Source organism: Ptiloglossa arizonensis, chromosome 7, assembly GCF_051014685.1.
Source record: "Ptiloglossa arizonensis isolate GNS036 chromosome 7, iyPtiAriz1_principal, whole genome shotgun sequence".
NCBI lineage: Eukaryota > Metazoa > Arthropoda > Insecta > Hymenoptera > Colletidae > Ptiloglossa > Ptiloglossa arizonensis.
In genome coordinates, this window is record NC_135054.1 from 21593897 (window position 1) to 21607922 (window position 14026).

The 14026-nt window shown below is 45.2% G+C and overlaps 1 protein-coding gene across 2 annotated transcripts; it reads left to right on the plus strand.

The window, feature by feature from the left end:
• The first annotated feature begins 7741 nt into the window (after window positions 1–7741).
• On the plus strand, window positions 7742–13271 carry LOC143149212 (uncharacterized). 2 transcript variants are annotated; one of them, XM_076316394.1, is made up of 4 exons: window positions 7864–9958; window positions 10703–10765; window positions 11637–11786; window positions 13044–13271. In XM_076316394.1, exons 1-4 carry the CDS (start codon window positions 9947–9949, stop codon window positions 13269–13271), a joined length of 453 nt encoding a protein of 150 aa, XP_076172509.1. In that variant the 5' UTR covers window positions 7864–9946. The 2 variants fall into 2 exon arrangements, with proteins under 2 accessions (XP_076172510.1, XP_076172509.1); XM_076316395.1 differs by lacking the exon at window positions 11637–11786 and having other exon boundaries at window positions 7742–9958.
• Window positions 13272–14026: the final 755 nt, after the last annotated feature.

A 14026-nucleotide genomic window follows, 5' to 3' on the forward strand; every position in this document is an offset into this window, starting at 1 on the left:
GAACCGTGTTCCGCGCGACAGTTCGATAACGCGTTAAAAACGGTCAGGATGGAACGCGTCGCGATCAGCTACTTCGTCATCCGTTGAATCGTCGATTCCCAAGTTTGTCGTTCTCAAAGTCATTGCTCGGGGCTCTGGTACAACGAGATGAAATAATGCTGCGCCAGTTCCTTCGGTGAGCGTCCCTCCATGTTCAAATCGGCCTTTGGTTAATAACCAGCCGCGGGGATGAGTTTGGATTCGCGCGATCAACTTGACCTCGGTCTTCTTACGAGTGTAGTCCCATTCTGCGGATGCTGGTCGTTCCTCGTCGTTGTACGTTGAGAAACCGAGTCGTGGAACGTTCCTCTTACGTTCGGTCGGTAACCCTCCCTCTTCCATCGTTCTGTAACAGAACGTGCTCCCGTTTGTACGCGTTTCTCGTTACGAGTCCCTTACAATTTCATTTGCGGAGCGCGCGCGCGCGGGCCATACTCGGCCATTGAATTTCTCACGCGTTGGAACAAACGTACGAGATCCGTCTTTGTCGAACCGTCGGCGAACCCATGGAAAAAAGTGGTATTAACCAACGATCCAGATTCTAATTACGGTAATTAGTTTTACTTCACGGTTGCTCGGCTGCTACGGGTCGTTGTAAACCAAGCGAAATCGTGTTCGAATAAAAGTAACGTGCAACGCGTGTTCGTTCGGGACCGGGTAATTTTTATTCGTTTTAATCGTGTATTTAATTTCTTTTTAATCGTGTATTTGATTTTCAAACGAAAGTTTCCTCTCCGGTGAGGAGCGTTTACCATCGAATCACTTTTTCTAAATATTTGCATTGGACGATGTAACGGGTTACGATTTCTTTTCCACGAGTCCAGGGTAAGAAAGTAATTGAACGTCTTCGCCGATAATGAAACCGTTGGGTTCGACATCGTGTTACAGCGAACAACAAGGGGCTGGGTCCAATGCTCTGCTTTCTTCCGCGAAGCTGGCTCCCGCCGCCGCGGGATTCGTATAATTAAATAATTAAGCAGCGAGCCAGCCGAAGGCGTAGCCCCGCCGCATGGAAGTTTTACTTTCTAAGCTCGTTGCCGTTGCACCGTGCTCGCAGATATGGGAATCCGTGTTGGCCCCGGGGGCATCGGCACCCGAGATTGTTGCAATCGCCATCCTTGGGACACGAATCTGGAGCAGTTGGCTCCGCCGGTGGACACAGAGAACGCGACCGATCGATCGCCAACCGGCTCGAACCGTGGCACGTTCCTCGGGTCATTTTAGACCCGGACCGTCCTCGCCTCCCATTATCCATCTTTGATCGTATCCGCGACACTACACGCCAACGGATGCTCGGTTCTCCCCTTCTCATCGTCTCGTCCTCTCGCGAACTCTTATAGCTGCGCAAATTCGAAATTTTTTTATCCATAGAGACTTTTCGTAGTCAATCGAAAGAACTCGCGAAGGTTAATTTCGCGACGACGAGATGCCGCCTGTGTTCCGTTCGTTCGATGCTTTTTTTTATCTTTTCTTTCGTTCGATTCAACCTTTGTTCTTCTTTCTTCGCGAGCTACGTAATAGACGGATGAAAGAGCATCGACGTTTTTACGTTTCTCGTATAATTCTTCGGATTTGTTTCATTAAAATGGCTCGTATAATTTTTTACGAATCGAATATCGTAAACACGCGTACCAAGGGTTTATACAGCAAAAGGTTTGACAGAGATCAGTTTGGACAACGATCACATTGGCAAGTATTTTCGCGACTGGATCTTCCCGCGGGTATTATACGGCATTTTTGAGAGTTGTGCGGAATTATCGGTCCACCCGGTACGTGGTCCCCCAGGCACCGTACGGTGCCAGCGGTCAGGAATGCAGAGGAGTTAGGAATCGTATTTTGCTATTCCTCGAATTGCGTTCTGTTGCAAGTCGCTCGTGCAACGATGCTATTTTTTTTATGTCCCCCCCTGCAAGTCGGTTTCGTAAATTTCCCTCCGTTGCATCGATTCTGTTCGTTCACGGACGAGTAACGTTCTCGTAAAAATTCGGGCTCGGAATTCGTGCAATCGACAACGTTATTAAAGTCATAAATTTTATCGACATGACGGGCAACAGGAGGTGAGCCGCAACGCCTGTTTCCATTATTGTCCGGTTCGGAGTTAGAATTCTGCTTCGAGCTCTTTTCCCTTTCATTTTTCTTTTTTAATTCGAAACCACCGCGAAGGAGAAATTAAACAGCTCGCGGAAAAACGAAGGAAGGTTGCGGGTAATGTTAATGTACGTTACCCTTCACTTTTCAAGTCCACATTTTCAAAACTCGATCCGAAGTTGTCTCGTTGATTTTCTGGATCTCGAATCTGTAACGTCGTCGAGTTTCGTCGATTCGTTTTAATCGTAAGGCGCGATATTAGCGTTCACGTGCGGTAAATATCTTTCGTGCAATTTTTACGAAGTTCGACGAAGCTCGGATAAATACCGCTATTAATTTCGATCCGATCACCATCGTTATTTATTATCGAACGTCCTCGTTACGTAAGCGTGTAAGTTAGATGGATGGATGTAAAAAATAATAGAGACAAAGTGCACCTAAAATGCTCCTGTTAAAAATTAACTTTTTACGGGATCGCGAACCAAAGCTCGATCCGTCTTAATCATCCCGTCTTTACTATCTACCAGGCTGCCCAGGGACCCACGATGAACAACCGATGGATAGTTGTCGCATAGAAAAAGTTAAGTCCGCGCAAGTAGCTTTGATTGCCATGTCACCCGGTACGTTACCCCCTCGGCAATGTCCAGTTTGCGAACGTCGAGAAACGCGATCACCGAGGGTACAAGAAATCACATTCTGCCATTCGTCGCGATCGGGCACCGATCGAGGTTCGCGAGGACAAATTCAGCGATACAACGATGCTAGAAAACTCCACGGGGAATGTATTGGAAACGGTCGCTTTAACTTTTAGTTTTACGATCGCTTCGAGCGCGTCTAATGCCACGTGTGCCGCTCCACGACGATTTATGGTATAATGATCCTCCCGTGAAACAAATTGACAGCGCGGAGAGCCATTATCGTGACCAAAATAGATCGAAAATGTTAACAAAGTTCGCACTTTGGGCGAACTTGTCTCGTCTCTCTCGTTACCTTCGAAAAAGTTGTACGATTCGTATTTACCGCGCGAAGAAACCGAGAGAACGATATCGAAAACGTTCTCGTATTAACGTTAATTGAATTTCATTTACCCGCGAGAATTAAATGCCTCGTTACACAAGTTTCCCCGTTTCGATCGATTTATGTACGAGACTCGCGATTATAGGCGATCCGGGTTGCGCCTTTAACGAAACGAATCGGTTCGAATTTCGGGCTACCGTTTCGTCGATGGTTTTCGTGCGATTTCTTCACGGTTCTCCAATTATCGCGGTGATCTCAGGGAGTCATTCGCTTCGGTAAACAGTTTCGAACAACTTGATACACAACCGTTGCGCGCTGCGATCGATGATTCATGTATCCTGGTTGTAAGAACCAATAAAAAGAATCCATTGTCACGCTCCGAGCGATTGTATTATTCATGGAAGAGTTGAAGCGTGTTGCGAATGTTTCGAAATTTATCGTAAAAAAAATGATTCCCTGTTCCGCAAATCGTGGATACATTCGAACGGTATACTTTGTTCTGTATCGCTCTCCGTATCGCAAGGATTTATGATTAATTTCGTCGGTACACCGCGTAGGAGATTTTTTCAAATATTTCCCGTTGAACCGCGCAGGAAATTTCCCATGCAAAGGTGTTAACGACTTTAATTCGTTTCGCTTCAGGGAAATTTAATTACAATTTTTGTGCTGTGACCGGTTCTGCGTCGGCGCATTAGAGTCCCCGGTCGCTCGCAGCGTTTCTATAATAATATTCCAATACTAGAAAAACATCTAGTTGCATTAAACGATCGTGCGCTATTAAATATATAGCTACCGAGTTGGTTCATTATTAATCTGTACTGCACGCGATGGAAATGAAAAGAGAAATTTGCCGGTGGATACGCGTAATGACACTTGTTACAATGTTTTCGTATTTAAGTGTATTTATTCAAGAACGGTTAAACGTTCAACCGTTTCGTACTTCTTTCGTCGTCGTTCGAGATCGCGCGAGGACTTGCGAAACGAAATCGTTTTATGCAAAAGTTCCCCATTCGTTGGTATTGTGCATTTTGCACCGCGTGGTAACGGAAATTGCTCGTTTCTGCATCGATAATAAATGTATTTTCATGTATCACCGTCACCCGCTCGTTTCTATATTTATTTTCAAGGAGGCTTGGCTTCGCCGTTACTTCAAAGAAGTTGTATCGTAAACGTTCCAACAGAAGTCATCGATGCGCGGTTCAGGCAACTGGCGAATTCCACGATCGGCGGGAATAATTAGGGCGAAACGACGGTGGGTGCTTATCCGTTTCAGAAATCGTGGTGTTAAGAGAGGAAGATTGATACCCGCGCGACGTGTAACAATTTCCTTGATGCGAATCTGATCCGGAGAACCGTGATCCAGACTTTTGATTACCCTCTTTAACCTCCCGGTCCCTTCCCCCGTTTCGTAGAATCTAAAACCCCCCCGCGAGCCGTGCGATTTTATCCGAACGAACCGATTGCCCAATTCGTTGTACGCGGAGCTTCCTCGACGGCTCGGTTTCCTCGTGCACCGTTGGTCACGACACGCGGGGATTGTTTTTCGCCAACTGCACCGCTTCGCCATGGGAAACTCGCGGCGCGTTTCGAACTGGCCGCTCGCTCGACAAACCGTGAATCGAAATCGTACGCGCGAGTTCCTTTTTCGCGGGCTTTTTGCCGCGACTGCAACGTTCGATCGCGATCGATCACACTCGATGGCTATCTATAAATCTTTGCGCACCCTCTCGCCGTGCTATCAAATTTCAAACTTTTTCCACGAAGAGGAAATCGATACGGGATAGAACACGTTTTCCATAAGGAGTTACACTTCTTTTAAACATTCGGCCCGTTGCTTTATTTTCTTTTCTTAATTTTCATTCGAATCTCGTTTTAGACCGTTCGTTTTATTTTTAAGTAGAAAGTCGCAAAGTTTGAGATTAATTTGAGTCGAGTTATGGTCTTTTACTCGATACATGTATTTCGTAACATTCGCCTCCTTGCTTTATTTTTTCTTGTTTTCTATAGTATTGCGTTCTAATGTTCTTCTCGTTGCTATATCGTCCAATCTTTGAGTAGATTACAAGTTTAGGATTAATTTAGATTCTAGAGCAACCATGTTCGTCGAATCACACCCTTTCACCTTGTTTCTACGTAGCGCAATGTTCCAGTATTTTCTGCAACTTTTCTCGTTTCTCTCCCATACAGTGACTCGAATCGTTGAACGAATCTAAAACAAAGAATAGAAGATAAAATATCGTTTGAACTCGAGATTTACTCGGTGCTTCTTCGTCACGACGGTGGATGTCTCCCGGCGACGATTGATCCTTACCTCTTTCACGATGTTTCTTCGTTGCTTAATTTTACAGTATCGAAACGGTCGGCACGATCGTTGAGATTTCTCGACGAAAAGAATTCTGGAAAACCTGAATAAGGAGAGTCTCTAACGAAACTTAGCCGCACGGGCGATCGCGTTGCTCCAGCTAATTAACAAGCGATTGAACTCGATTCAAATCGAATCGCATCGGTCGGTGAATTCATTTTCCGTGCCGCTTTGTTCGCGCTGTACCCGGTTCGCGAACGATACAATAATTTCTCTGTAACCGTAATTATATCCAGAGTTTACAACGCGCTCGAAAAGCATAGTTTCGAATAAATACCGCGCGAGTGGTTCATAGAATCGAAACACGGAGAAGAGGTGTCGATAGGCCGGCCGTGGTTTGCGAAATGATCACCGTTGTTGCGAATTTTTCGTGCATCGCACGCCCACGGAACCGTAAACTGGTGGCCGAATATTTCATTTTTAATCCACGGTGAACCGAATCGTTATACTTTCCAGGTTTTGCAAGCGCTCCCCCGAGCGCGTTGCAGATCCGCGCGGGGTTGACTTCCCGTTTCTACGCGCCCACAAACAACGAGCGCGAGCAGTTGCGTAAAAGTAAGACTCGACTGTATGAATAACCGTTCGGTTGAAAAAAATCTGCTTCCAGCGAGCGTCGATGGAGAATATTCAGTCGGATTTCTTTTCGTTAATGGGGAACGGTGTACTGGGCACGTGAAGTACGATTTGGAGGCAAAAAACGCGAATCTAGTAACGAACTTGATAAATTATGCGCTCGTTGTTCGATTCAAACGTTTCGTTACAGTTTCCGCTTTGTTCACGCCGTCGAGTCAAAGAGTCGGTGGAAGAAACAAACTGTTTCGATATCTAATTTTTACTGTATTATATTTACTCAATTTTTCCAAGTATTGTGCAATGTTTCATTGGTAGGGATTACCAAAGATTGACGTTGAATTCGTAGCTAATTTAAATATAACACTGGTCGAATTTACAACAGTTTCACTTTTCGTCTGTTTGAAAATTTCACGCTTCGAAATTTCTGTCCGTCGTCGATTGACAGGACTCTCTGAACAAACGATCGAACGTTATTATCACCTTACAGGAAACGCCGATAATCGCTGTTTAGAACCGCAACAGCGTTCCAGCATCGTGTTCAAAAAAGTTTCCTCTTTCAGCGAACCGAGTGCCGTTCACTTGGACTCGCAATTAATCGGATAATTCCCTTTTAATATAATCGGGGCCACGGTATTTTGTTTGAACTCTTCGGGGACCGACGGGTCAAAGCGTTTCTCGCTCGCGTCGTCGAAGATTGGCCAACTGGTTGGCACAACTCCCATGTAAAGGGCGGCCAGTTTTCTCGAAAAGGAGATCGCGCAGGCCAAAGGTAGCGAGAAATGTCGCTTTCGAGAATCCGTGCCAAGGTGGAAACTTTGCGAATCGTTGCAACCTTCGTGTTCGGAGCTGAAGATCACGTAGACGAACGATCTGCTCGTACCTCGAGGGAGATACTTCATCGATAAAAAGTTTGCTCGCAAATTGACACCGTTGGCGATTTACTCGTCGCGGAGGGCACGTTTCGATGACGTTGTCGAGATCGCGAAGCATCGACAAAAATCGATTATGTCAGAAGTGGCGCGAATCGGTCGTTGCTGTTACGCCACTTGTGTCTTTCTTTAACACCTTTTTGCGCAGCTGAAGTTTCAAGAAACACGATCGTTATAGAACCATCAAATTTTACGCCGATTTTCTTTCAACGTATCGATTAATGAAATTTCGTTACAGATATCGTTAAATAAAATAGAATCGAAAGTATCCTCGTGTAGAGCAGGAACATCTTGAGGTCGAAACTTTCGATCGAAATTTGAACACATTTGTTATGCTTCGCTCGGTGCATTGAGCGTGGTCTTTGAACAGCGAAATTTTTCTACGGGTAACGCGTAACTCGAATACAATGTAAACGCAACGATCGTGCACTGGATGCATTTACGACTCGGCTTGCACCGTGTCGGCTCGTTAGGTTACAGCGTTCTAGCGTTTACAGCGCTTACGAAATTGGCGAGTCGTAAAAGCCAGCCTATTAGCGACGCGAGGGATAATTGGGCTAAATAGGGTGGGAGAAACGAAAATTGATACTGAATTTTACCCGTGTCGTTCGGTCCCACGGAAACGCACCTTTTTTCCCTCGCGATTACGTAATGTTCCTTAAATAAAAATCCAGTACAAAGAATTTTGCCGAGCAACGAGAACGCTTACTTTCTTCCATCGGCCGTCATTAACCCCTTCGTTCCCACTGCTGTCGTACGACCACGCGTTTAAAATTATAAAATAAATTATTACCGGAAATTATACTTTCATATTTGCGAACAGTATCATTGTTTTCCTACAAGTAAATGTCGGAGCGTGTAAAAAAGTATGTCGAAAAAATTCTCGATGAAATGGAGCGTGTGCGTTATCATCGGTCATTTGAATGCCAGCAGTTCGGCGATGAGAGTGATCGAAGTAAAAGTTTGCAGTAGTGTGTACGCAGCACGAGGGAAGGAGAAGATTTTTCTTAGAATTCTGGAAAGTTTCCAAAGTGTCGAGATGTTTTTATCGATCCAATTTTATCATCGTACCAATAAGATTATTATTCTCCTCGACTATTTTTTTAAGAACACTTTTTGGTACCAACGATTGCTCGTGAGATGTTCCACCGTGTCGAAATAAAGCAGACACCGTGTATACGTGTTCAAGCGATTTCAAAGCAAGGTGAAAAGTTATCGCGCGAAGCCCTTTAATACGCTCTCGTCGATGAAATTATACACGAAAGACTAATTTTCCACCTACGATCGACGCGGAACGATACGATTCTCTTTTTCGCGTTCGAATTAAATTCAGCGTGCCGCCCGCGTCTAGAAAAACGTGGCATGTTCTAATTTCACGTCGGTACAATTCCCGCCGTAAATGGGAAACAATAAAACGGTGGAATGCCTTGTCGTTTTTTTGCCATCCGTAGCGATATACGTTGTTTTGGTCGTTTGGCGCGCGAGTAACGATTTCTTACCCCGACGAACAATTGGTTTTAGTCAAAATTTCGCAATCGTACACCAGTGAAACTGTCCTACGCAAAATCCGAGTACGAACGGAAGCGTCAGGTTCGTTCACTGTTAATAAATTGGTATTGTCGGTAGGTAACGGTGTACGTCGTCACGAGGAGAATGGGAAAATTAATATACGGCGAAAAAGGCAAAATTTCAGCGGGAAATTTCACAAAATGCTCGACGAAAGATGGTTGCGATTTCGCGGTTACGTCAATACAGCCGGAAGTCGCGCTTTATTTTCCGTTGTGCAATTCTCTCTATTGCCATCCTAGCTGTTTCGAGATGATCGACGGTGTGATTGCAGTTCTATGGACAACGAAACAGCTCGGTGTGTCTAATACAATGGTAGCGAATCAAGGAAACTTTCTATAAAACTTTTTCGAAAAAAATATATCGGCACTGACCTTCGCTGGAAGTTTACCGCTAGAACATTCCACGGAGAATCGTTTAAATATATTTTCGCATAATATAGGAAAAGATGGAATAACTTTCGTTAATATCCTGCAACAACGCGAACAGCGACACCGGTCTAAATTTTGCGAACTGTTGAAAAGTTCGTCGAACAAAAACGCGTGGAGTTTGATGGAAACGTAAAATATTCACGCACCTTTCCATTTGTTTAGGTTGCAAATAATTCATGTTTTCGTTATTAATTCAATTATATATCGTTACATAAATGTATACATTAAAGAGGAATGATTGTTAGTTGCCACGGGCGTTACACACTTTTGTACGTGCTCTTGATCGTTAACTTATCCTTCCCGAGGTATTTGCAAAAATTTACTGTACACAAATATTTCTTTTTTCATGAATATCCCCTTCACCGTGGTATGTACAGAAACTACGCAGGAAGACCGATCAATTTTTTTCCCACAACTTACGCAACTGTTTCTTTTTCGATTGAAATGTATATAGTAATGATATTCTCCAATTAACCAATAGGGGAACGAAAAAAACCCGGAGATTATATGACTAATTATTTAAGCGAAAGGTATGCACGGGATCCTTGATGAATTTTTCACGTGTTCCAAGCTCTCGGTTTTTTCTCGATCGGCAAACGCGACCGCAATGTAGTTGCAACGGTGAACCAGGTCAATGGTCGACGATTTAGCTTTTTCATGGAAGCTTTTACGTGGTCCTGGGTCACGATTTTTCGGATTCACGAGGGTGTCCTCGCGGTGAACCGGAAGTGGAACGATTCCGCGGTCAACGGAGCACCGAATAAGGGGTCCGAAAGGGTCGATCGCTATTGGTGAAAGGGGTCCGTATGCAATGCAATCGTTGTACCCCCGCCTCATCTTGGCTCCCTGGGCTTGGGCAGGGCACCGCTATAAAAGCATACTGCGTCGCCCCTTAGATACGTAGTGTTTTCCAGTGTACCGCACAAGAAAAATCGCCCACAATGAAGTTCGTCGTAAGTTGCAACCTGCTACCAGCGAGTTTCTCGTTGTCCGCCATTACTCGGTCCCTGGACTTAATCTTAGTCTTTGGTTTACCTTTTGTCCCGATCTCTGACGGGAAATCTAGGGAATAATTTTCAATCGTAACGTAGAAATCTACTTACAGTTTCGAATAATTTTCTCAGTTTCAATTTGTAGCGATCGAGTCGTTCGTTGTCCGCTATTTTTTGATTCTTGCATTCAATTTCGGTCTTCGATGTCCTTTGATCGCGATATCTGACGGAAAATCTTGAGAATAATGTTGAGACGTAACGTAGAAAAATTATTGTCTTTCTAAATGATTTTCTAAGTTTCAATTTGTTTTAATTTGTCCACCGTTTTGGGATTCTCCTTGCGTGCAAGGCTTTCGACTTAATCTTGGCATTTGTTATCGCCGCGCTGTCCGATTAAAAATCTTGAGAATAATTTGTAATCGTAACGTAGACGCATCGTTACCTTTTTGAATAATTTTATTGGTCCCGTTTGAACTTGTTAAAGAAACCTTGGTATACTTTACAAGACTGATCGATTATTCGGAGATACGGTGAAAAGTATACCGAAGAGCTGGAGAGAATGCCTCTGGATGGAATTCAGACTTAGCGTTTAGAATTTTTGAAAAAGTAGAACGTTGATTAACGACCGATAGCATTCGACTCGGAGGCATTTTGTACAGCTCCTTGCAGTGGCTAGCTATTATTCTCTTTTTTTTACAATTCCAGATTGTTTTGTTCGCCGTCATGGCCGTCGCCAGTGCCTTCCCCGGAATTCCATGGGCCGCACCGGTAAGCGAAAACTACGATTTTCACGAAATTCTAGCCTCCATGACGATTTTCAGTAAATTAAATCTCGTGCAGTAGTTTCATGCTATAACTTTTAGAAATTACTCTTGCATGTTAACCAATAATCTTCCAATAATTTCCTACATTTAGTGGAACGTAAGCCTGCGTACTGTCGTCTTCGAACATTAAAAACGTAACACGACTCTCCCGCGTCTCGTGGAATGATTGTCTTGAAAGGTACAATAGTTTAATCTTCTCTTGTAACATCTTTTGGGGTAAAGTAACAAGAGTAACTCCTCTCAGCGCTGTAGTTGAAAGTTTATCATCGCAGAAACGTTGTCAAAACAGTTAGCGATAATAATATTCATCGAAAATCCGCGACATCGATGATCTCGTTTCGAAAGAAAAATTAATAACCGTGAGCAAAATTTTCAACTTTGTCACGTACCGTTCTGACAACGTTCCGCGCAATCTTAGATCAATCGCTCATTAATTTAGCCATCGTATAACTCCTTCCGATCGCCCAAGTCTCTTTCGACAAAGCTTGGGCTGCAAAGGATTCGACGAGGAAGGGAGATCCTTCTTCTCTCCATAATTCGTCTAACGTCATCTCTTCGAGCATCCAATCTCGCGTCTCTCCATCTTCTCGTTCATCGTTTAATCCTTTGGACGTCTTTGTCCATCACTGTCTTCGCTCGATGCGATTACGGACATCGTTCTTCTGCAACCGAGTAATTGGACGCACTCGGTGGGAAAAGTAACTAAAAAAAAACAAAACAAAACAACCGTAACCAAAAAACAAAATGTTCCTACGCTCTGACGTTTCGAGGGAACAGTTGTATTGAAACGTACTCGTGATTTTGAAACACCCTAGGTTGCGCAACCGTGGCCAGCACCCGAGCCTTGGGCAGCACCTGCACCCTGGGCAGTAGCACCGGCGCCTACGTACGTCAAGGTCGCTCCAGCACCTTCGTTGGTGAAGGTCGCTCCAGCGCCTTCGTACGTGAAGGTCGCGGTGCCACAGGTAAACGACAAAGACGATTTGCGATACCGCTCCATCAGGTAACAGAAGCGACGAAAAGAACGGTCGACTTTTCTTAATCCTCCTTGGTTACACTGTTCACAGAACCTCTTAACATCGTACTCGTAGACAAACGTTTTAGCTGATAAAAAAAGAAATGGAATAGTCATAACCCCTATGGAAATCGTTGCGTAGAGTTTGAAACGTTCTCGTACAAGCCAGACGATTTCGCAACATCGTTAATGGAGATTTTCGGAATTTCTGACCAGCTTCACCGGTAACGCGCTGTTCCGTGTTCCTTTAACACGGCTGTCCAGACCGCTTCCTCTTCCATCACCGTAATTTCACAGCCTACCGGTGATTCGCTCGTAACGACTACCGTATCATCGATAACTTCTCATTTTCCATGATTAACGGTTCGTCTAATGGCCAGCCTACGAGTCACGTAACGTGACTTTCCAGCCGACTGGCAGACGGAATCGAAATGCTCGATCGTTGTCTAATTGAATTTCTCGCTTAGCCAGGTTATACCTGCGAACCTTCTGACGAAACCGCGGTCGAATCGCCTCCAGGCTAAGCCCTTGTGCAACTACGCTTCGCAACGGGTCGCCCCGATTCTCCGATCGTTGCCCCGATCGCTCCAATTCCTGCCACCTTTGCGACCACGAGTCTCCACGATTTTTCACGTATTTTTAAAATCGTTTTGCCCTTACATTCGGAACTGGTTATTCGTTCATTTATTTACTCGTAGCCAGCTCGCACCCTTTACTACGCAAGATTTATTACAGAAATTACGCGCGGTGGATAAAATCGTGACTGGAACGAAGCGATAGATTCATCGATTAAATTTCAATTATCGCCAGGAGTCACCGACGAACTGCACGTTACGCAATCTCTCGATAAACAGTTCTTACCGAACACCGGGTTGTACCTTCTCGAAGATCGTGTTAACGGTATTTCGAACGAGGTTTAGAGACACATCGCAAGGCGATATCAACCTACGTGTTTCTTTATCCATTTGCCTGTTATATAGACGGTGGAACAGCTCTTTGAAACATTAACCACCATTTGGGCAATCTAAAGAAAATTTCGAACTCTCGACTCGTACGGAAATGGTTAGAGCAGTTGAATTAGATTCGTCATGAAACATTCCACCCGAGATCATCGAAATATCGTCCACGAGGGAGTAGAATCGAGTCAACCTCCCCAGCGTTCAGTGTCCACGCGATCGATTAATTCTGTAAAACTATTCCCTATCAGGTACATGCTCCGCAAGTGGTGCACGCGCTCCAGATTCCCCAACAACCGGCAATCCCGCCGGTACACCCCCAGCCGTTGAACATCAAGGTGCACGCCGTCTCCTCCAGAATACCGTATCACTCGGGTGGCTACGTGAAACCTCATCTGATCGGAGTTGAGCAGTACGTGGAGCCCGTGAAGGTCATCAAGGCTGCCGTCCACGCTCCCGTCCATCAGCCCTGGGATTAAGGTTCCGTACGGCACCAACTGAACTCGCTGGTTCAGGGTGATCCATCCTGGACGAGCCACGTCCTGAGGTGCTTGACGTAGCGACGCCTTCCGATGTACAACGATAACCACGGCCAATCATCGAAATTCTCTCGGCGGGAAAGAGACCCGAGACGATATACACTCGAAGCATCCGCGTCGACGAGGAGTCGGGGCAAACAATGGGGCTCGAGTCCTTCGTCATCGACGAGGAAACGAAGTGTTCACCACGATCGAGCATACGCGTCCGCGCGTGTACCGAGACGGTGGGACCTCGTGTGTCCAACAGATCAGTATTATCCAGCCGAAAATCAAGAACCGCGTCGGACGAAGGGCCCGAATGTAACCGCGGAGTCGCGTGGTGAACGCGGATGTCGCGAAAATCGGCGCCTTCAGGATCGGCGAGCGCTTTTGGACCACCCTCAAACCCTCAGACCAGGCAGCCAATCTTAAGAAAGAAAAAAAAAAAACCACACACATACACGTCAGTCTTACGTATCTCTTTCTCTCTTTTTCTCTTTCTCTCTTTCTCTCTTTCCCCGTATTTTCGTAGAGCAGTGAACACTCACGACACGCACACACACACGATACACGCGAGCGCAACGACTTCTATTTTTTTTGCAGTCTCAACCCCCCTTTTGCCTCTGTCTCCCCCCGGTAGACCCACCATTTGTACCCCGGATTTATTTCGCGTCGAAATTCTCGTGCGGCATGTGATATTGAAGAAGACATCACGA